Raw genomic sequence first — 25,090 nt, 5'->3', positions numbered from 1 at the left:
CACAGTTGAAGGTCCAGGTTTATGCTCTGATAAAAACTGCAGTTTAAAGTGTCAGGCCATGAGGATGGCTAAGAGGAGGGCAAGTACACCTGCTGCTAACTTATTCTCTTTCATCTCATGAGGCTTAGTGAGTCTGGAATATGTAGTGCAAGAAGCAGAGTGATGAGGATTCAGCAAAAGACCAAACAGCTGGATACCTTTTGAAAATATAATACATCTTACATGTGATATGAAAATATTCACTTTTTCAGTTGTTTCATCTGAGATGGAAATAATTCAGCTGAAACTGTGTGTTTTGTCATTTTAATAAAACATGACTTGGTGGGCCCAAGACGCTGACATTTATTAAGTTTGGTCTGTTTCTCTCCTTGAAAGTGGGGTAAGAACTACAGAAGCCCTTCTCCCATTTTGATTCTTGTACTCGCAGGCGGTGTTTTAAGCTGTGTTGTACTGTATTGGAGCATTATTCAGGTATTTCATTCTCAACATGCAGGCATGTGTAGCTGCATTTATTTTCCATGGTAGAGAATATACTGTTTGTAAGGAAGGCACGTCAATTGTCTTCATAGGATTTTCAATGCAATTTCTAATGTTAATTTTAATTATTAAAGTTGTGACACTTGTAAACCAAACTTTACCAGTTTTATTTTCTGAATTTAATTCTGTTCAATTGCCTTGTTTTTATCCACACAATTGGAATGGAGATTATTTGGTGATATGATAACATATGACATGTATGCATTTGGAAAGGTTCCCTACAAAAACAACTAGTTGTCATGTCTGGCAGTGTCAGTATATCACTTCAATATAGTCTTCACACTTACTGCAAGACAGTAAACATTGTCCCTGTTCCTAGAAATTTGACCCACCTTGCTTTAATGTCTTCTGCCTTTTTGGTACTCATCCCCATTCTGAGAAGCTACTTGTGAAATTGGTTCAGCAGTAAATCAAAGACAACATCCTTGTTAGCTTGCAGCATGGAAGCATCTTAAAACAAAACAACATGGCTGTACAGGTTTAGAGTTGGCAATCCTGGACAATCAAATGTTTGGCTTCAGATCGACTGAGGATGTCTTCAGTGCTTCAGTGTCTGTATACTTTCTCAGACAGTTTGGACATATTGTCAATGGTTGTCCACTGATCACCAGTAATATCAGGGAAGTGTTTGAGCACACAAGGCACGGTTATGAAAAGCCAGTAAGAGATTTTGTTAAATGAGGATTTGCACTATGTGAGGATCAATGGTTTTTACAGGTGTTTTCACTAACAGGCTCATCAACCTTGCATTTGAGCTGAGCTAATTAAATTCACCTGGTTTAGTGACTGGTTGGAAAAAGCAGCTGGACAGGACTTTCACTTTCTACTTCTACTTTCTACAACTCTGATATTATTACATTCTTTTATTATTCAATGTCACAGTAGGTTTTTTTTTTTGGTTTTTTTTTTGTTTTTTTCCTGACAGTTCATAGAAAAATCTGAAAATAATTTTTAGCCTAAATTCCAGTGAGACTAACAAGCAATCGAGCCCCTAAAGCAATTGTGCCAAAAGTCTTTCCCTTAAGGGCCGCTGTCTGCAGGTTTTGAATGTTTCTTTCTTTAACATATTTGAATCAGATTAATGGGTCGGCTTGCTTGTGCAGGACTTGACAACAAGATGATGAGGACAATTTCATTGGAATCAGGTGTGTATGAGTAGGGAAACATCTAAAACATATTAGTCTAGCACTGGACTTTTCTGTCCTAAATATAGTCTATAACTTTTGCTCTGTGGGTCAAACTAAACAGAGAAGGCTATACTTTTTTTTAATGAGCTTTTGTCTTCCTAAATGTCTCCCCATAGTCATGCTCTTTTATGGTCTAAAGTCTTAATGTCCTTCTGTGACATATGGCAGCCAATCAGGGCTTGCTCGGTTGTGATGTAATTTATGGCAGGCCACAGATGTATGTTTTTTGGAGGTTTTGGAGGCTGAACAAGTGAGGGGATGAATATTACTTAGATTAAATGGCTGGTTATATCAGACAAAGACGACAAAACAGGCAGTGAGGTTATACGTATAGGGTGTACCTAACAGCTTGGTCCTCATTACCCCTGTCTTGTTCCTTATTAAGCTAACTCCCAAGAGAACAGTTGAGGTAGACTTATGCAACAATTTTGGCTTTGTCCAATTTCTGTGTTTTTCTTGTGTGTGCTTTCAAAGCTGGTTTACTTAGTTTACCTTCAATAGTTTGATGCAAGAGTACTTGGCAGGCATACCTGGTATAAATATTTTCAAATGTAATGTTATAGTCCACAGTTGTGTGTGTGTTTGTGTGTTCTACTCTGTATGAGGAATTGGTTTTAGTATTTGAGGCTTGCAAGGCTTTCAGTGTTTTCCTACATTTCTTTTCTGTCAGAAATGCATGGAAGCTAGCAACTTTGCTCTGCAACTTGAATTTAACTAATATAATGACAGTTCATCTTTACTTTAAACAAGCACACAAGTGTGCTTATTTAAAAAGAGACCGGGACCAAAACTGAGTTTGGTACTCACATTTTTTTACCGGTAATCGTCATCAGTCAAATCCATCAAAGTCCTCATCCTCTGTTTCTGAATTGAACAGCTGCGCTAAATCTCCAGCAAACATGCAAGGTTCACTTTCTTCACTGTCAGTCACTTTCCGTGCCGTGCAGCTCCTCTGAAATGATGCCGGCTTTTGCGAAAGCGCGGACAACAGTGCCAGCAGACAAGTTAGCCCAAGCGTCTTTCCTCCAACTCGGGCCACCTTGCCTTATGTCCACGGAAACTCAGCAACGTCTTCTTTACCTGTCGGAGCTCGTTTTCCATCTCCAAAGGTGTTCTGCTTAATGCACATACCTGTTCTTTTATATGCGATCTACGCCCACACTTCACCCTTTAACGTTCTCATGGTGTTCTCTACTACGTCCTATCACAACAACAACAACACGCACACAAAGGGCACACTGCACTATAGGGCGCGCCGCACATTTTGAAGAAAATCTAAGACTTTTATGTGCGCCTTATGGTCGTGAAAATACGGTAAATAACTTGTCGCCATCAGTGCAACAATCAACCATGTAGTAATTATCCAATTGGAGGCTCGTAACTGTTTTCATAATAAAATCCAGGTGGCCACTTTCTTTTTGACCATGCAATTTAGTTTTAAACCTGCTCATTAATGAACCAGGTGGAATAAAATGAGAATTCAGAACAGGGAGAAAAATTATTGGGATGCAGCATTTCTCCTTCATGAGGGCACACAATAATTTCTATTACATTATTTTTATTCATTAAGCAAACACTTTCCCAGAGCAACTTATAAGTGAGGAACATTAGGTTGAGTATTTTACCCTAGAAGAAAACTGTCAGGCATTATGACATGCAGAACTGTGATCTGTGTGCTAAATTCTGCCGGACAGATTTATTTTGCCAAAGTAGGGATCTTTTTTACAAATGCCTAAAGTTGATACTCTTAATAAGTTTCATTATTATTTTTGATTTAAATGTTTGCTCCGCTGTATTAATTAAAAACCTAACAGGAAGAGCGAAAAACAGCAAAGAATAACAATATAAACTAAATTAGGGCATGAAAAAAGATAACCATTCAGCAGGGAGAGAGAGAAAAACACACAGATGAAAACAGAAGCAGTGTGCACGCACATGAAAGCATATAAAAATAACAATAGGACAAAGGTGAGCCTTGTGCTCACAAGGGAGCTGCAAATGTGCCTAGCCTTAAAACATCAAAATACGCCAAGGAAAGACCCAAGACCCAAGGAGTACAGAACGCAGGAGAACCAAAGCAGGGAGAACTATGCACTCACCCAGACAAGAACAGAAGAGGCCCCATGACTGGAGCCTTTCAGTGTCATGAAGCAGTGGCGTCAAGCAGGCCCAAGTACTAGGCACCAAAGTGTGGGCCACTTGGGCAACCACAACCCTACTGGCCTAAGAGCAACCTATATCCCCAGCCAGAGCCCTGTCCAGGAACCTGACAGGACCAGAACTCCATAGACAAAGCCACTGTGGGCCAGTGCTTGCCCCGATGCCAAGGCCAAAGCTGGGTCAGGGCCAGTGCTTTTTTGTTAAATTTTGGGGGTGTGATTGTGACATTTACCTCTACTTCTTTAATGATTCCCTATTAGCTTGATTCATTTTAAGGATCGTTCAAATATTTTCATTTGATCATTAGACTTCACAATAAAGCTGCAGTTTCCTTTTTATTTGCATATCCACCTTAAGTGGAATGTGTTTGATGCTAATGGAGGAAAAAGTATAACTTGCAGAGGGAAAAAGTGATTGTCACTGATAAGTCAAATAAAAGGAAAGATGGGATTTAAACTTGAGTCTTTCTTTTAAATATATGGATATGATTCATTTAGAATTGTGTGGACTCTAACTAGCTCTGACTCAGACACTAGACTTTGTATGAATCTTATGAAATGTAATTTTGGGAGAAGACGATGTGTTACGTAGAATGCAATGCTTGTGTCAGGATTACACCACTGTTTTTCTCCATGGCTTTTGGATGTAGGAAGTGTTGTTCAGAAGGCAATGAAGCTTTGGTTCCTCTGTTGGGTAGAACAAAGAAGGACCTAGATTAAGAACAGTGTTATAGGACAGTGATTCATTAAAGGACCCATAAACTGGGTCCCAGGAAATAAATAGCTTTATTTCAGTATTGAAAAAACTAAATGTTGTGGACGATGAGGTTTAGTAGACCTGTAGAAGCTCCGTGCGTGATAGGTCGTCTGTGATCTAGTGTTTCACAGCAGCAGATGGCAGTGCCAGCAGGCCGGGATTCTGCCAGAAGGTTACGCAATGGAATGATGCTTCTAAGACCTGAGTGAACACCACATGACACAAATATGTGCAGAAGCACACTTCCCACACATTCTTCTGAAACTGCATAGAGACATCCAGACCTCAGCAACTCTGATCATCTGCATATTCTTGAACTTGTCAGTTTAAAAAGCTGTTTCCTTCCCTCTGCATCCACTGGAAATACTGACCTATCCCTTACTGTTTCATGGTCAGGTGACTGACAGTTTGAACCATTTCAGGAAACTCAGAGTGAAGTGGCACCCCGACATTGGCATGGCTGTGGAAACAGATGGAATTATAGCTTCCCTATGGTCTGGCCTCCATTTCCTGGTCCTCTCTGGGGCACGTGTGTGTCTGACAGTGGGATATGGGTCAGATGGTCAGTTATCTTTAACCAGATTAATGCCAGGAAAACCTCTATCAGTTTAGAAAGAAGACAGACATCCTCCTGGCCTACTAGGGGAGAAAAGGAATTTCATTGACCATGTCCACTATAGCAGTTATGTCATGTGTAAATAATGGTTTCTACTGCCTGAGTCGTATTACGTTATGTTCTATCTTCAGTCCACATTTTAACTGTATACCTACGGTATAACACATGTCGACATGACTGCTTTGAAACAGTTTATGTATGTTTTCACAAGATTTAGTACATGTGAAATAAAAGTTACAGTATGAATGTGGGTGTGGTGAGGACTGGTGGGTGTGCACACAAGGGAGAGCTGTTCAGACCAAACCACTTACAGAGGCAATGCAAGTGTACTAGTCTGTTATGAGTTCTAAGACTAATGTCCAGCCTGACTTTAGCCCTTGTTCTCCGTTTTTTTTCCTTATAAAAATAAGCTTGAGCCATCAGTCTTTGACAATAGCATTGCAGGCCATACTTTGCTAAACCAATAGGTGTCATTACTTTTGGTATAAAGATGCGAATATGGATCTTTATTGGGACTGCTGAAGCAGCAAGTAGTGAGGCATTGATATTTCACATATAAGCATTTGGTCCAAGCAACCAGAAAAAACAGGTTTCTTGTCTTGTATAGACACATCCTCTTCGAAGAGTCACCTCTTTGGGAACAGTGTAAAACAGGACTCTTGTATCTTATCAAACTTTAAACCCTATTCTGTGTCTTCTCCCAGTAAGTATTTTCATGTTCCAGTGTTGAGGATGCTTTAAAGCATTCAGGAAAAAGTAAATGCAGTCCTGTTGTTGTTGATTGCCAGGTGGCTGCAACAATTCAGGGGAGATCCTGACTGAAATATTCATTTAACAAATTCAAACCAAACATTGATGAGACAAAACAAGAAACATAACGTTGCACACATGAATAAACATAATAAAAATTAGCTTTGTGATTTACAGGGTTTTTTTTGTTGTTATTGTATTGATTATTACAAAGAATAATTTTCCATTTTTAATAGATTATTACTCTGTGTCTTATCAGTGTTGTGTTTGTGTGTGTGTGTGTGTGTGTGTGTGTGTGTGTGTGTGTGTGTGTGTGTGTGTGTGTGTGTGTGTGTGTGTGTGTGTGTGTGGAGCTCTGACAGATTTGCCAGAAAAACAAGTGTTGTGTTTGAGAATGTGTATTTTGCACTGTTGTGGTGTACTGGTGCTTTGTGCCCTAACATTACTCATGGTGCATCCAGAGAAGTGAAGAAAGCCCCAGGCCCATCAATAGTTGAGTAGCAGCACAGTTGTGTGTGCCTATAATGAGGCATACCACATCGCTTCATCAATATTACATGCTGGCTGTGGGCCAAGATGTGCTCTGTGGTGTGTTTGAGTCTGAAGGATGAGCATCTGTACATTCATACATCTGTGTGTATGATTGTTATACATGTAGCATGATGAGCACTTTGCAATACCTGAGTATGAGCTACTTGCAGACACAACGTTATTGATAATATCATGTAATTGTAGCAGTCCTGAATGCATCACCTCCCCTTTCCACTTTCTCCTCAAAAGTAATGGGAATTACATGATCAAAGTATTAATTGAGACCAAAAGTACATAGAAACCAGCCTAATCTTTTCACACATGTCAAATAGCACCAATATCAATACACTGTTTTACAAGATGCACATAACAGGGCGGACAAGAAAAAACCACTTGTGTGAGTACGGATCAGTTTAACTATCATTTATATAAAACATGTATGTTCATACTGTGCACATTTACCATAGATGTTTTGGTAAATGTGAACAGAATTAAAGGACTTATTTCCATCTACATTTGTATCTCTGCACTTCATCTTTAAATCATAGATGTAATATTTCAAGGGAAAAGTCTTCAGTGGTCCAGATGTTTCTCTGACTAGTGCTATCCTGGTACATACATTGCTTACAGTTGAAAATAACGTGCACATTGTGCAAAATCAAGTGTTCAGAAACACATAACCAATGATATGTGAATGAGACTGCTGGTAATAAATTTTACCCCTATTCCCGCCTCATGGCTTCTCATCCCCCTCGGCCAAGTGAACAGTGCTCAGAAATGAAGTATGGACAAGAATGTTAACGGCTACCATCAAAGGCCTTCCTCTAGATTTGTGTGTATGTGTGAGTGTGAGTGTGAGTGTAAAGTACTCCCACAGGTGATTGGATCTGATCTGATCTCATTTGATTGGCTCATCTCTCTGATGCCTTGCACAGCCAAGTCAGGGGGGCGGAGGTTTGGCTAAATAATTTACAGCTTGGATTTGTATTGATCACCGGCCACTCTACTACCTCGTCTTCCTCCATCCTTTTTCACCCCGTTCTTGTTTTGAGATTGTAACCTTGTGCCCCTAGCTCTACCTTCCCTCCCCCAACTCCACTCTTCAACCTGCACATCAAACAGCGGCAAGATACATTGCTGTGAGGGAGCAGAACATGTGAAACATGGGACTAGATTGTAAAAACGCAGAAAAGACTTTTAGTTGTTCCCTAAATGGTTGCAAAGCCAAAAGAAAGTAAACATGTACATGTAAACATTGGCTACAGACAGAAATGGCATGGTGGAGGCAGAAAAATATATTTTGTTTGTGTTGTACGCCGGTGTATGTCGGGAGTGATGCGGTGTGTGTAACCTCCAGTGTGTGTGTGACCTTGGTAATGCAGGTCAATGGAAGTGTAGAAATGAGTGTTTTGTGTGTACTGAGGCTGATCCAACTTGGTGCATTACTTCATTTAATACTGCATCACGCTGTGGCCTTGGATCAATCCAACAACATGTAATTACAAGTAAAACGTCTCAACACAATGTGGAATGGATTTGTTGAATAGATAATGCAGCTGAGAAGCAAAAATGAGGAGCACATGTACACAGTATAAACATGATAATTACTTGTTTAAATGAGATATTTTCCTCACATTCTGTGGATGTTGCGGTGTTGGAGGTGCGCTGGGGAAACATGGATTGAATAAGAAAATGCGTTTTTGACCAAATATTTCTTCTTAACAATACAGTGTCACATGAGCCCTTCAAGATGGAGTTTCTGTTGTCTTATTAGAACTATTTTTGTTCTTTTTTTGTTTTATGATAATTATAACCATACGAAATTCCTTTAGAGCTGTTGATTTAAATTTTTTTATTACTTTTATTTTACTTCAGGGACTATCCAGACACAGTATGCTTTTTTTTCCTTTTGAGTGTATTATTTCATGTTTAGAATAGTTTTTTTTTTCTTTGTCAACACAACTCCACAATAATACAAATCCCAGTCAAAGTTGTGACAGGAAAACATAGAAGGCAATGTCTGGATACAATAAAGAGAGTTATGGGATGAATTATTGAGGTTTTGATATGGAAGAGAACTTGGCAGGGAAGAAATGGCCTCATCTGAGCTCTTAGGCAGGGTGTAACACATCCAATGTACACAGATGCATGGAGAACACACACATTGAGGCACACACGCTCAAATGCTGGGTGGCTTGTGTGAGGACATGTTAATGGAGTCGCCCAGTCAGACAGGCAGGCAGACAGGGCCACACAAGAGTCTGCTCTGCCCAGATTCTCACCACAAAACGCACCAAGCCCAGAAGGATAAACGCCTCGAGACCAAACCGGCTGTACTTCTATTCTTACTAAAAACACATTAATGCTGCAAGTGTCTCCTCCTTTCCCATTTCAGTATTCCATCTCCCATAAGCAGGAGGATTCCAGGGTCAGAAATAAACAAACCCTCAATTTTTCATTGCTGCAAAGCATGTTATTCCTTGGTGTACAGAACCTTTTTTTTTTTTAGTGTGTTTTTCTTTGAGCTGCAGACTGTTCCCCTGTGCTCTGATCTGTCTGGCTGGAAACAGTCCTGGATCTCTTTCTCCAGTGTTATAACCGACTGTGGGCCTGTCAGTCAGGATGTTTGCTTAGTGGGCAGATCAATAGCAAACCTTATATTGGATACACTAAGCAGTAGATGGCTTTCATTTCATTATAGACCTTTTGCAGTTTTTAGATCAGATGCTGTCTCTGATGAACAGTCTTACCAGTGTTATCAGGGTTGCAGTCAATTAGCTCATCACTCTCCTCTAACACTGTTGCCAACATGGCAGAACTTGTTTAAAGGACTGAGATTTGTTCAGTTTGAAGTAGATATGTTCACATGCTGTTGGTGATGTGAAAGTCTTTAAGATCAGGATGTTTTCTTGTTTCACCACTTTACAAATTACTCAATCTCATATTAAGAATAAGCTCAGTATAAATTTTATATTTATTGCTATGTCCTATTTACCACCTTCTTCACACTTTCACAGCTTATTTGAGTTCAGGGGTATCCAGGTTATAGCTGCTCTATTTTCTGTTGGGTGATACTCGAGTTACGGGTGTTGTGCTTAATAGCAGCATGACACTTAGTTGTGATGTATGTCTGTGTGTATGTTCTTTACAGTGACTTATGTCCAGTGTGGTCCGCAAATATAAAAAAATGTATGACTGATGACAACTAATCACCAGTTCATCTCTGTCCTCCTGGACAGGAGTTGCTAAAACAAGAAAGGAGAATGTCATGCTTGACTTTTGCAAGAAATTTACTTTACTAAAATAGTAACAGCAGTTTTAAGCATTTGTCTTTCATCTGTCTTTGCAGTAACCATCACTACCAGTGTGTCGTTTGATGGTCTGCTAGTGACTGGCCTCTACACTTCCACACCAGTACAGTCGGCTCCCATTCCAGCCCCAGCTGCTTTTGGTTTTGGTAAGTCTTTACTTGCATTTTATAGCTGTGAGAAAGCTTCTGATACTCTAAACACATACTGTGTGTCGGGACAGTGGAGTTTCACAATGAGAATATTTCTGATCAATCATTCACATATATTCCCACAATGAGAATAAAACAACTTGAACAGCCGTAATGGATAGGAGGGGATGAAACTGAGACCCTAAGTTTGGCCAGATGTGTCTTCACTGATGTTTGCAACTAAATATTTTTTTAAAAAATGATAAAAACAGAACACAGGAAAGACAAGGAAATATGAAAAGACAGCCTAGCTCTGGAGATTTATTGAAAATAAGGAAGGTTTTTTGGGGAAGACACTTGAATGTTGCAGAACACGTTCTTTCATCAGTTGGCATCAACAACTGTTTTTTATTTTCCATTTATTTATTTGTTTTACAAAAGACAAATAAATTAATGGGTGGTTTTACAAGATAGGGAACTGTAATCATTTTTTAAATTCCTGGTTTTCCAAACATTTTCTGCACTTTCTTTGCACTGTCAATGTCTGCTAATTCAAAGCTTTATCTACATCTATCTACCCGTTCCTTTCCACTGTAGTGGACACCTATTTATCACTATTTATATGCTGTTTTCCTGTATTTATATGGGTTAAGATGATATAATCATAAAATAAAGACCTGAAAATAAGTCACAAAATCACAAAATATATATATATATATATATATATATATATATATATATATGTATGTATATGTGTATGTGTGTGTGTGTGTGTATATATATATATATATATATATATATATATATATATATATATATATATATATATATATATATATATATATATATATATATATATATATATATGTATATATGTGTGTGTGTGTGTGTGTATATATATATATATATATATATATATATATATATATATATATATATATATATATACATATATATATATATATATATATATATATATATATATATAGAGAGAGAGAGAGAGAGAGAGAGAGAGAGAGAGAGAGAGAGAGAGAGAGAGAGAGAGAGAGAGAGAGAGCTCTACTAGGATAAATAGTATTTTGTTGAATACTTTTGTTATAGCAATATAAGAACATTTTTATGAATACTCTTGGAGAGTAGATCAAAATAAATTGGATAAATGAAAAGATTCAAATGTGGTCAAATATGATTGAGAAATTAGCAGCATAGCCCTCCACCAAGCCACTGTAATTTGGGGTTGGTTGGGGTGGGGATGTGCCTAATGATTGTCTAGATAATCTTTAAACTGAAGTTCTAATGGTAAAATGATCCCTGTTTCCCCATAGTAAGGATCCTTTATACAACAATTCTGGATAAGCAGTGATCCAGATCAGTCCCCAAATGTGCTTACTTATTCCTTTTTTGAGATCTCAGAATCCATCCATAACTTTTTGACTTGTTTTGCTACCAGACAGACAGAAAAACCAATGCCACAGAATACATGACTTCCATCTTGGTGGAGGTAAATAAAAACAGCATCACTATTCAGGCTTGTAAAAGTAAAATATTGTATGTGAAAAACATTTCACATTTCACATTTTTTATTTGAAATTCCACCATGAAATGATTAACACTTTGCTAATTACATAATAATAAAATATTTTTAAGCACATCTCAAATATGGAAATACAGCAAGGAATTACATAAAGTCTGTGAGGATGGGGCTCATGTATGCATGTACGGAGGCTCTTTTGGAAAATGAAGGGACCTTAAAGAACTCTTCAGAGAACAAGGCCGCAGGCCCAGACCTGTTGCCAAGTGTGTTCACTTATCCTGACTAACTCTACTGTTCTTCAGAGGCTGACTTCATTCTCGCCCAGGCAGCTCGTCCATCTTGGCAGTTCTATTTACTGGGGAGGCATCCAAGCAAGGATTGCATCATTGCTGCTTGACTACTTGAACACTTTAAGAGTGCTATGCTTAACCACAACTTTTTTCATGGTCTGTGTTTAAATTCTGCAATGCAATCCATTACAACACGTGTAAGAGTCAGTGATGCTGTGCAGGTCCAACAGACTCAGTCAGTCAGACCTGGAGTTAGAAGTTCTCACTTTTGGCCCTTTCCACTAGAACATACTAAAGCTTGTTACGTACTCCACAAGGAGAAAGAACTCAGTTCTTGCTCTCGAGGTGTCAAGAACAAGAATAAAACTTATTATTTTCTCAGATCCATTCATCCTCCACAAGAAGCACGTCTGCAGCAGGGAGGGATTACTGCAGGTAGTGATGTCTGCTTCTATGTGCAGTGAACCCGGTTGTTATCTCCGCAAAGGAGATCATGTTTTTACTGGCGTCTATCTGTCTGTTTGTGTTCAAGATAACTCAAAAGGTTATGGATGGAGTTCATGATAATTTTAAGAGTTGTTGAAAATGTGAAAAGGAAGAACTGATTAAATTTTGTAAGTGATCTGGATCACCGTTTCGATCCAAGACTGTTTTAAAGGATTCTTTAATATTATGCTTGGCGGAGGTTTGTGCTCTCTGAGTGCTTTTCTTGTTTCATATTTAACAAGCAACTTCGTCCGCGGCAGGGCGGGTCGTGCACACGGCTGGGTCCGAATGTTTTCATGCCACATGTAAAAATGTTCTTACTTTCTCACCACCTCGATCAGCTGTTTTATCAAAGCAATCCGTTTTACCTGCAACAGCAAATACACGGAAGCGACAACTGTCCGCTTCATGCTTTTCCATGTTAACGACGCCGACCTCAAATGTCCAAACAACCACACAATGCTTCTTGAAGCTCTGGGAGAAAAAAGTTCTGCCAGCCCGATGTGTCGAGAACTGTCTTCAAACACGTCTGCAAGAACAGAATGACGTCATTTTCTTCTCGGGGCTTGGAGAAACAAGAGAAAAGTTCTCGCTTCTTGTGGAGTATGTAACAAGCTTAAGCGCCCCCCCCCCATTTCAGCTGACACCACGCTACTAGATTTTAATTGTTTTCATTAACAATGGAGGCGTCCTCAGTGGGGACAGGGTTGCCGTAGCAAGGCGGTTCGTAATTGTCATGAAGTCACTTGTTTGCGACACACACAGCATAAGAATGGAGGATGTTGAGGTGATGCTCTACCTGCTGCTCGGTCAATGGCTTGTAATCAGAAAAAGATTCTATGAACAAAACCAGAGAAGGCTGTTGGTGGAAAAGCCATTGTGCTGCTGCCTGCTGATACCACCTGAAGTTGTTATCGAAGCTGTGCTCGTTACTCATTCTGTGATGCCAAATTCCGACCAATAGTGGCTTGCAAACTGTACACATCTCATTTTCAGCTCGATTCTCCACCATCAGAACCCCGGAAGAGTAGGTGCCAAAAATAGTCAGTTGTCTTTTTTCATATTCTATGGTTTGACCTACAGGCCTCTACAAAGACACAAGCACACGTGAAATAATTGTTGCTTCTGCGGGAAGTTCATGAGAAACTCCTAATGTTGTGCTGCAGCCTTCCCTTTCTGCAGACCATAGTGTCACATCTGGAGACTGCAGATTCTTCAGCCTTGGGAGGGCTGAAGGAGGATGTTCCCAAAGAGAATACGCCTCATCATTGAGCTCATGGAAACCTGATGACATTTCTATGCACAAGAGACCCAATGCTGAAGCCAAATGCTTTGAGGATAATAAAGTGGAACAAATAAAAAATTTGAAGCTGCTTGATACCTATTGTTTTTACAAATACAAAAGGGTCCACAAAGACAACAAGGTCATGTAATTCCACAAGGAAGATTTATGAGCATACTGTTTAATGTGAAGCAATTAAGAAAGGGTGTGGCTCTAATCTCTGAACGGAGACATGTTTAACATATGTACATCCACATGCATGTACACATGGAATAAGAAATATGAACACAAACTAACACTCAGACACGTAGACACACTCCATGTGCTTTAGTGCATGAGGTGGTTGTTGGCTGAGAGAACATGTGGTTGACAGATGTATTAATGTGGGAACCAACATGAACTTTAGCACTGGAAGAATTAAACTACACTGCCATCAAAGAATCACAAATGCTGGCAGAAGATCAGTGATAAATCAAGATGGCTGAAGGTTTTTGAGGTTTTAATTCAGTTTAATGATAAGCATAAGCCTATAAGGAGGACACTGTGTGTTTTTGTTGGTTAAGTGCAATTTGAGAGGAAGCGGTCAGATAGAGGAAAATACAGAGAACAAATTGTTTTGAAAACAGGAAAAATGAAGAAGGAATGCACAGATTAAAGACTTGGTGACTGTCCAGGTTTTGGCAATCCCAGTGTCAACAAAGAAAGGCCACAGGATAGAGGACAGCTAGTGGAAGGCAGTGAGCTTCACAAACCAGATTAGTGTTGCTGCACGGTATGGGATGTCCACTAGTTGATGTGGTCAAAGCTGTGACAGCAACCAGACAGGGTGACTGCACAGTGGCCTCCAAATTCTCCTTTTCTGTCCACACTTGACCACTCATTAAATCACATATTCATACTTCATACAGTCACATTATTAATGTTTTTTTAGTTTTTTTTGTGTATTCCTTTTTTTTTATACTTATTTTCCATTTGTCTGTCATAATCATAACTGTTGACACAACCATGAGAAGTCACTCCACTCTCAATGGCAAACACCATGACATTGAGACAAAAGTGAGCATTTAATTGTCTTCCACTTGCCCAAATTGTAACACACTTTGTTTTACATTTGTAATAAAATTGTTTTACTTTGAGGGGTTGACTTTTACTGCATTCTTTCAACTCAAAACCCACTCATTGTTGAATTATGACAAAGAATTTGTGATGGCAATTAAGGTAGTCTCAGGAATGCATTGTTTTCAGCTTCTGGGCTGAGCTGTGGGTGCAGTTGCCCAAGTCTCACTTATCCTCTGCCTACAGGCAAGGGATCCCGTACTTGCTGTCGGGCGACTAACCACAGACCTTTATGATGCTGTAATTGTTCTGTTATGGGTACTGCAGACAAACTGGAGCTAAGATGTTATATTTTGGAGTCATGCCCACTTGAGAGAGGCAGAACACAGAACTGTAAAGTGACTGTGGCTTTTGTAAATGTTCTCAAAGGGAGCAGAGAAACCAGTCTGGCTGAGACATGCTGCAGCAACTTTTCTATTTCAGGTGCCAGGGGCTGGCAGGAAAGACTCAAAGTTTTGTTCTTTGTAATTCTTGTTATCACAACACATTTACTGGATAGAGTTCTGTTTCCTTTCATTTGAGTCTACTGAGTAATAAATTTTGATAGTTAAGTTTCTCACTATGGACCTTTACAAGATTGATTTAAAATATGACTTGTAGACTTTATAAATATGCGTGTCTGTGTGTGTGTGTGTGTGTGTGTGTAACATGCTCAAAAGGGACGTCTATACACGCTGCCAGAAAAGCAATATGAGTCTGGCCTGACTCAGCTCCTGGAGAATTCCAACTTATTCCATTAAGGGAGCTTTCTTTCCAGTCCAATGTCTTAGATTTATGAAAAGAACTCACACAGCCTTTAAACTCATGTCTAAAACATTTTATGATGAAAACAATGTCTTATATACACAGCTATGATTAGTGTGGATATCAAAACAAAACGTTTTCTGTTATATGTCACATGGCAATTATTAAGTGATGAGCTACACGCCTAAATGGAAAGAATTGTCACATGTGATCTGATTTGCATTGCTCCCATAATGGCAAAACGTTTCCCATCACATCATTATCCATTCAAACACAAAGACAGAACAAGCATTTATTTTAAATGTCTCCTGCTAGCTTGTAATTACAGTGATGAACAGGCACTTTAAAAGAGAGGAAAGCTTTAAATATATGAAGGAAATGCATAGGCGAAAATGCTAACATTGAGTTGACAAAGTGTGTGAGATTAAAGGAATGTGTGCAAGTGCACAGTGTGAAGGGGGAATTGGAAAAAGAGTATGTGGAAAAGTGGCAAAAAGGGACCAATGAAAGGAAGACAGTGCATGAATGATATAAAGAGGGGGAAGGAGAGGAAGAAGATGAGGGGATGGCGGTCCATCACTCCCTTTGATGGGAGTGGCTGATTGCTGTTGCCTTGCCAATGCTGAGCTACTGAGAAACTGGTCATTGATGGATAACTCGTTTGCAGGCTGGTGTTTATTTTGTCGCAAATTTGCATATTTGTATGTATTTGTGGGGCAGTTGGCTTCTGCTTGATATGATGAATTTGGCTGTCTGGCAAAATGGACAGCTTAGTGACGAGGACATCCAGCAGACATTCTGCTGCCATGACGGATGGGCTCATACTAACACACTGGCCGATTACAGATGAAATGCTGCTGCACCATGACCTGTGGAGGAGGGGCTGGACTGGGTTTGCAGCCAAAAGCATAATCATATCTTATACAGATGTGATTTTTCAAAGCATTTCTTGAGTCATTAGAAGCACACCCAGGACTACATCAGACCCATTGTTATTCATTCTCCCTTGTATTAAATGAAACTCTCAACCTCATACTGTGAATCATTTTTAAAGCAGGTCTTTGAAGATGTGTTGTTTTTAAAGAAAAGACCCACTCTACAGTTTAACTTCTGGTGGTGTTGTTTCTGTTTGAAAAATGACTGATGTCCTGATCTTGGTGACTTTTAGCTGTCTATGGCCATGCACATAAAGTCATTCAACACAATGACAGTGCATCCAAGTTTTAGAATATGCAAATCTGCTTTTACTGTGGTTTTAGAAAGCTTTAAGTCAACATCTCTCTAAACAAAGATGTACAGGTGGCTGCTGATGTGAACAAATCAGTTTTTTGTTAATAAAAAAAAAAAAGGCCAACTTGGTTGGATACAGAATTGGAGCACAAAACGATAAATGTTTTATATGATGGAATTTGATTTAGTTAATTCATCTTCCTTAAACTTGCTCCTAAAAATTCACAAGTATCTTCCATACCAAATTTCAAGTTGAGAAGCCACAAGCTCTTGGAAACGTGCACTCTCCTGGAAAATTTTGGTCAGATCCAACCACAAAATTGCAGAATGGTGCATGCTAAATACCTTATGTAAGGTAGCCAGTGGGCCATGATATCTAATAGTTTTGGAAAATAGCCCATACGTTACTGGGTTAACGGGACTCAGCACAAATAGATTCATATAAACATAGTCAGTCATGAACGGTTGTTACTGCTTCCAATTATGCATTCAGATCTAGATATCTATGGTCTCATCCATCTCAAACCTGAAGGTTAGCTGTCGTCACCCCCTTTCCACCAAGCTAGATTGAATGTCAGGCAAAATGTCACACTATGAGAGATGGCAGCTCATCATGTCAGTATTTACAGAGACACACTCACAAGTGTGTTTCCTATTGAACAAAGCCTTGTTTTGAAATTTTTTGTGTTTTCTAAAACAGTCCCAGGTGAGCACAAGTGTGCTTCCACACACTCCCTTTCAATCAGCAAGATGAAGAAATGAACTGAAGAGATACTGTGTATGGAAAGATGGAGGATAAAGAGGAATGATATAGAGAAAGGGTGGTGCAGGGAGCAAAGAAGGGGTTAGAAAAGGGGCTCTCATGGGGAGAGAAGCTGTCAGTCCCTCGGAGACATCAAACGCACAGCAACTCTGTGATCAACCTGCACTCTGGCTCTCTGCTGACAGCTCCCTGACTGTGCCGCTTAAACTCCTTCGTACACGCACATAGATACACACATATACCCTTTCTTGCGACCATAAGAGCTCTCGCACTCACTGATTTATCCATTCATATCCCAACACATTCAAATTCCACTGACATACGCATATTCATGCTGACTCTCACACATAGGATGCGTATATGTGACACATTACCTCTGATATCCATCCTCACAATAACCTTGAACATAGCGAAAGTTCTCCCGTCACAACCTGTCAAGGACACGGCACAATCCCAAACTGTTGCTGTTGAACTATGGGCCAAACAGTGGCAAGGTGGTGCTGCAGCTATCCTGATGTTAATGATGATGATGACTTATCTAAGCCATTACTCCTTCTCTGCTAAGGGCTGAAGCACCAAAGGCAGATCCCTCCTGATGATGAATTCATTAGCACAGAAGATGAAATGAGTTGTCAGAGGCAGGGTTATGTATGGTAGGTGATTTGTGTTCTCTGCATCATAGTGTTAGATCAGCCTCAAGATCCTTTGGGTCGGCTTGTAAATTTCCCTGCTTTGCTGGCACAGGACCTCCCCAGCCCTCTTACCCAGACTGAGTCGCTGTTCTGTCCCTTCCGTTGCTTAGCACCCCCTGTCCAAAGCCTGCAGGCTGCTAACAGGTGGCTAAACATTTGTGCTCTCTCAGAGTCCAGAGGAGTGCTCTGGTAATTATGCAGTGCAAGTCTAAAGTAGATTCTTTCAATGCACAAAGTCTCCTTGGAGACATAAAACATACCAGCCGTCAAAGAATTCAAAGTACTGCATCATTTATTATTTATTTAAGGTAGATTTACAGCAATGGCTACAAAGTCCCAACCATAGATCCTCTGGGCATAGCTCTTTTGTCTCACATTTAATGGTGAAGTTGATTTTCTGGAGCACAAACTGCTGGGAATTTACTGGTGGAAAAGAGTTTTGGTTTTTTTTTTTTAAAAAAAGAAAAGCACAACCCCTGCTTTGAATTTTTGTGGTTCTATTAGGTGCACTAATATTCATATGTGTGTTCAGTCCGTGGCAACTACTTGTGTCTCAGTGCATGCGTGTTCTGTCTTACTTTGTATGTAACCACACATGTATTTGTATGCACATGCTTTGCCTTTCTTTCTGTATTTTTTGCATCTAAATGTGTGGTAAAAGAGTTCAACATAACGGAGAGAGCAGAAACGGTGGAAAGCAGGAGCTGGACTCACTGTGATAGAGATTTCAAAGCATTGTGTGAGCTATTGGGCAGTTTTATTTTTATTTTTTATTTTATCCTGCAGGAGAGAACAGCAGGCGTAGGTTGTTTCTCCCATGTGTGGTCTCTCTTGAGAAGAGCAATGTTATTTTCTACCATGCAGAGATGGTGGTTATGTGCCAGAGAGAATGAGAGAGAAATAAAGATAGAAGAAAGACAGATAAAGCTTTGAGTCAAACGCTGCTCAGACTGACACATTTCTGTGAACACCAGTGGGTTTGCATCATTTTTTGACACAGAGGCAAACTGACTTTGAAATGTTTCTTTGTTGTTTTGTGATGTAAAACTCCTCAAATTCCATACCTCCACATGCACCTTGAATGTGCATATGCTTCGGTGTTTAGGTGCACAAACTTAGAGAGTGTGTTTTCCACAAAGTGCATGCCAACTGAGCTCCACTCATAAGTCTATTCATTTTTAAAGTTCTACACTATTGGAAACTGTAGACGTGTTGGGTTAAGTCTAGTGTTTGCTCCTCTGGAGCCCTGACCAGACCTTTTTTAAAAGCCATAGAGGAACGCTCCACTGCCTGGCCCATTTTTTTGTACGATATCTGCAAGTCATGTGTGAGCCGTTCACCTAGATCCTCTCTGACCTATATTTTGGCAAAGAAAGTAGCTGCTGACCTTCTCTTTGTTTTGCCCTCCTTATAAGAGCCAGTATGTTGCCGTGTTTGTTCACTGCCTCCCAGCACTCCTCTGTCAGACCAGGCTTGGCTCCAGTCTCCTCCATAAACACATTTACATGCACACACATACTGCGTGTACCCACACTTCACAAGCATCATGCCATGCTTTCCCAAGGCTTTCCACTGGCTCCTCACCTGTCCCCCCAGGTCTTTATCTCTCATACTCAACATGTGTATTAGGACAGGGCCTGCAAGACCGTAGCATCTTTAGTTTGTTTGTTGCCTTGACGGGTGGCAAGTAGGGTCGTGGGTGGAAGAAATTAGCACAAGTCAAATCAGATTAATTAATCCCCAACTCAAACTATTAGCCGAGGAGTCGTGTTGAATTAAAAATCAAATTAGCCCTGGCGCCTGCCGGTAAAGCTGTGGTGTGTGCCTGCCAAGCTACAGTGACACACACCCACAGGAGGCAGCTGCTCATGAGCTTTGCTCATGGATGTAAATATGGATGGAGAGTTGGTGGAAGAAACTGTTGCTCAGGGAATAGAGGATGGAGGGGAGGGTTGACTTGGCCCTTTGGGAAGATTCTCCAGGGACATAAAGCATGACTTCCCTCTGATAGTCGGCACTCCACAGGCCTCACACCACTTGTACTCCACATCTTAGCTTTGTCATTAACTTTAGACCTTTCAGCAGAACTACACTTTGATGGCTTATGTAACACACATAGACACACACATACACAAATCTTGAGCCACACAGGGGTTCCTTTTTAGGAAATTCATCATTTCGATAAAAGTCAAATAATTCAACAAGGTTTATACAAGTTTAAAACACCGCCTCTACAGGTTAGTCAGCCTTTACTAGAAGAGAAAATTGAAAGGGAAATGAGCATATGTTTAGAATATGAAGGATTTGACACGACATTTCAAAGCCTTTCTCCTTCATTTTGTTTTGTAATTCATTGCAAACCTCTGCATTTCACTGTTGTTTGCTCCATACCGCATTTACCAGAATTTAACTGGTCCCATGACACTGAATATTATGGCATGGGACAAGTAAATATGAAATAAGTGTTTCCATTACACTTCTGTGATATACTTCTATATCGAAACATCTGAAAAAGCACTTCATGAGAGTGAAAAAACGTAATATTTGAGAGGTTTTTCAAAATGTATATGTTTCCTGGTGTTCAATTGCGATATTTATAGGTAATGAAAATGCAGAGGATCTCCTTTCCTTTCCAGTTTTTTTAGGTAGGTAAGCAGGATGGTAAGGTTAAAATTCCTGTGCACTGGAAAGCAAGCTGCTGTAATAAACAATGCTTTGCTTTATCAACTGATTTGTTACTGAGTCACGTAAATTTGTGACTTAAATTACCAAAGAGAAAAAGCAGTAGCTGAACAGGATTTGTTTTGGCTCTAGTTGCTTTTGTTTGAAAGTGGTTTGACAGAACAGATCAAAAACAGAAGATCAAGTCCATCTATTCAAAAGTCTGATGATTAGAAAAAGTGCCTCATAGCAATAAGGCTCTAAGTTCAAACCTCAACTGGGATCCTAATGTATGCTTGCATGTTCTTCCCATACATGTGTGGTCTTTCTCCAAACATCAGACAAGCATGTACTCTGCCTAGTAGTGAGTGTGTACAGTTCGTCTCACCTGTGATGAAATGGCAACCCATTCAGCATGTACCCAGCATCTTGCCTCATAGCAGCTGGGATTGGCTCCAGCCCCCTGTGATGCTGAATTGGATTAAGCAGGTATACAAAAATGAATTGATGGAGGTGAACCTCACACACCTCACATAGTTGCCAAACCTGCCTTTCCAAGGCAGGTTTGGCAGTCCCATTGCTTTTCAGCTAGAGTTTTCTGCTGTTGTGAGAAGTGCTGTTGCCATATGGGAGAGGGACTGGTCTGCAGACTGCAGACTGGTCTGCAGAAATGTAATGTAATGTAGTTGGCAAGTGTTAAAGTAACCCCCACTTTAAATGCCAGAATGCAGGTTTTTGCAGCAGAACAGCATTGTTACAGCATTGTAATATTTGTTCTAAAATCCTTAAAAATAAATGCTGCACTTTGTAGAATTAATAAGAGCTTTCTCTAAAAGACATTTGGAAAAAAAAAATATTACACAAAAGCAGTGTTACATGCAGTTTACAACTGTTGTCTGTTTCACAACAACATTCATTACAATTATGGTGCATTAGTTCAGCATGCGATGGTGTATTTTGCAAGTGTTCCTTTGGCCTGTTTGTCATTCCTGCTTGTATAACCTGTAGTTCATGACTGAGAAAGGAAGCAGTGCCTGCAAAATAATCTGTTTGGTTTTGTATAATTTTGTTGTGTTTTGTTTCCTTCCATTTTGTTTTGTCATGTTAGGTTCTTCCTACAGACATTAGCAGTAGACTGTATTTTCTAGACAGAAATTTCTGCTGTTTTTTTTTTTTTTTTTTTTCTGAAATCCACTAAGGCCACTCTTTCAGTGTTTCAGATCTTTTTCTTTTCCCCTTTTAGACAATATTCTTTTTAGCTTTTCAGGTTCATTCTTTCACACTACAGCATATTTCAGCACCTTGTGGAGTACCACATGATTAGCCATCACCAGTTTATCTGCTGGTGCCCTTAGACGATCAGTGCTTTAAGTCCAGGTCAGGGCATATTTCCAGCATCTTAGAATTATTGTGATTCATAAACATAGAAGTGAGAACTATGCTGGCCCTGGTTAATAAGGTTTATATGGATGTAGGTATTAGGAAATAAAGTTTTCTTTTGTTTTGCTTTACTTAATTATCAGAAGTTCATGGATAATGGATTCTGTCAAATATGATGGAAGTGCAAATAAAAACATAACTGTTTTGTGTATCTGTGCACAAATGTAAAAAGTGGTGAAGTGCTTCAAGCACATTATGGGGATCTGATCATATAGATTGAATCAATAATGTATAGATGATTTAACTTAAATTAAAATTAGAAAAATAATATTTTTTGTCACTCATTTCAGAATGTGAAAAAAATATAAATATAAATTTTATAGATTCATTACACATAGAGTGAAACATTTCAAATATTCAATCCTTGAAATTTTGATAATTGTGGCTTGTAGGTAGTGCAACCCAAAATGCAGTGTGTCAGAAAATTAGAATATTGTGAGAAACTTCAGTCGTAGAAAGTCATGCCGTGCGTTTACATGGGAGTTTTAATTCCTGTTTAATTCCGAATAAAAGTTAATTCCGCTTTAAACGGATAAAAAAACGACCATGTAAACACTTAATTCCTAATGCAAATTTCTATTCGAAATTAAACTTAATTCCGATGTAAGTGGCTGTTTATTTACATTGTAATTGCAAACTATTTAATTCTTCTGTCACGTAAACCTTTATTCCGCTATAAGTTAATTCCGGTTGTTCTGTGCATGCTCACTGCCTTGTCCTGTTTTGCCTCCCGTGTTCGGTGGTCTATCTTTTGTCTCCTTCTCACTCTCTGCTAAAGGTGAAGTAGTATGCTTATGTTGAGCTGGTACTTTAAATTTATAATAAAAAATAGTGGCAAAACTGGTACTTATTATGTAGTTTTTACAAGTTATGACTAAAAAGACGAGAAGCAGGGAGCTAACTTTATTTATTTCCGGTATACGTCATTTGTCACGTGCACCTTCTGTCCAATCAGAACCTTTCCCAACCCGCCACTCTAAAGACGAATTTAGTGAGGACGTGTTTCATGTAAACCTCTATTCAGAATTGTAATTTTCATTTAAACTTGTAGGAGAAAACGTTAATTCTGAATGATTTAATTCTGAATTATTAATTCCGAATTAAAAAACATCATGTAACCATACCCCTTGAGAGGTAGTGAGGAATGTCCATGCTTTTATGTGCAATGAACAACGGACCCAGTTATTTGATGTTTAATGAAAAACTTGGGTTGTGCAAGCAATGGGTACTGTGTCTTTAAACGTCCTTTCGGAATTATCATTTTCAAGTAAGCTCGTAGGGAGAATACATTAATCCCAAATTATTTAATTCCGAATTATTTAATTCCGAATTATCAATTCTGAATTAAAAAACACCATGTAACCATACCCATGGTGTCACATCCTAATCAACTAATTAACTCAAAACACCTGCAAAGGTATCCTAAACCTTTAAATGGTCTCTCAGTCTGGGTCAGATGACTACACAATCATGGGGAAGACTGCTGACTTGACAGATGTCCAGAAGACGATCATTGACCCTCCACAAGGAGGGAAAGCCATAAAAGGTCATTTCTAAAGAAGCTGGTTGTTCACAGAGTGCTGTGTCCAAGCATGTTAATGGAAAGTTGAGTGGAAGGAAAAGGTGCACCAGCAAAAGGAATAACCGCAGCCTTGAGAGCATTGTCGAGCAACATCCATTGAAGAATCTGGGGAACTTCACAAGGAGTGGACTGAAGCTGGACTCAGCGCATCTAGAGTCACTACGCACAGACGAATCCTAGATAATGGGCAACAAATGTCACATTCCTCGTGTCAAGCCACTCCTGAACCAGAGACAACGACAGAAGCATCTCACCTGGGCTGAGGAGGAAAAAGGACTGGACTGTTTCTCAGATGAAAGCAAGTTTTGCATTTCATTTGGAAATCAAGGTCCCAGAGTCTGGAGGGACAGTGGAGAGGCACAGAAACCATTTTGCTTGAAGTCCAGTGTGAAGTTTCCACAGTCAGTGACGATTTGGGGAGCCATATCATCTCCCGGTGTTGGTCCACTGTATTTTCTGAAGTGCATAGTGGAGAATCTGTGGGGTATTGTCAAGAGGAAGACAAGAGAGAGGCCCAACTATGTAGATGACCTGAAGGCTGCTATCAAAGCAACCTGGGCTTCCACTACACCTGAGCAGTGCCACACGCGGATCGCTTCCATTGCCACGCAGCATTGATGCAGTAATTCATGCAAAAGGAGGCCCAACCAAGTATTGAGTGCATGGAAATGAACATACTTTCTTTAGAAGCCTGACATTTATGTTGAAAATATCCTCTTTTTCATTGATCTTATGTGATATGCTTATTTTCTGATACACTGTATTTTGGGTTTTAATTATCTATAAACCACAATCATCAAAATTTCAAGAAATAAATGTTTGAAATGTTTCATTCTTTGTGTTATGAATCTATATAATATATGGGTTTTGCATTCTGAAATGAGCGATGAAAAATATTGAACTTTTTCTTTCCAATTTTCTGAGATGCACCTGCACATCTGTATCTACTAACCTGAACAGCTCAGCAGACTGAATTGTTATTTAGTGCCAGTTTAATTCTAAAATGGTGAATGTCATCGCATTTTCCCACAGAGTCTCTTATTTCCTTTCCCCCTGGCCACTGGCTTCATTCGCCACCCATATTAACACACAGCTTCCTTTTGGAACCATGTGCCAGACCCCTGCCATCACCACCATGTTGCCAACTCGTCTCCATGGTAGTGTGATTGGCAGGTGCTGAGAAGGGTCCATATTTCGGCCAATGGCAGATCAGAGTAGTGTTGTCATGCACTATGAGTCTCTGCAGTGGCCCAGCAGACACGCTAAAGATGGTACAGAAAAGAAGGGGTGAATG

The 25,090-nt window shown here is 39.5% G+C and overlaps 1 protein-coding gene across 1 annotated transcript in view; it reads left to right on the top strand.

The window, feature by feature from the left end:
* reln (reelin) overlaps window positions 1-25,090 on the top strand; it is a gene marked incomplete at its 5' end in the record, with an annotated part of 111,505 nt that overhangs the window by 15,905 nt on the left and 70,510 nt on the right. The window contains 1 exon segment of the mRNA XM_079255996.1: window positions 9,887-9,994. Coding sequence (XP_079112122.1) covers window positions 9,887-9,994 — 108 coding nt within the window.

Source organism: Telmatherina bonti, assembly GCF_933228915.1.
Source record: "Telmatherina bonti genome assembly, chromosome: 2".
NCBI classification, from domain to species: Eukaryota; Metazoa; Chordata; class Actinopteri; order Atheriniformes; family Telmatherinidae; genus Telmatherina; species Telmatherina bonti.
The sequence above is the reverse complement of the archived record's forward strand: the minus strand, read 5'-3'. Positions and strand labels throughout refer to the sequence as shown.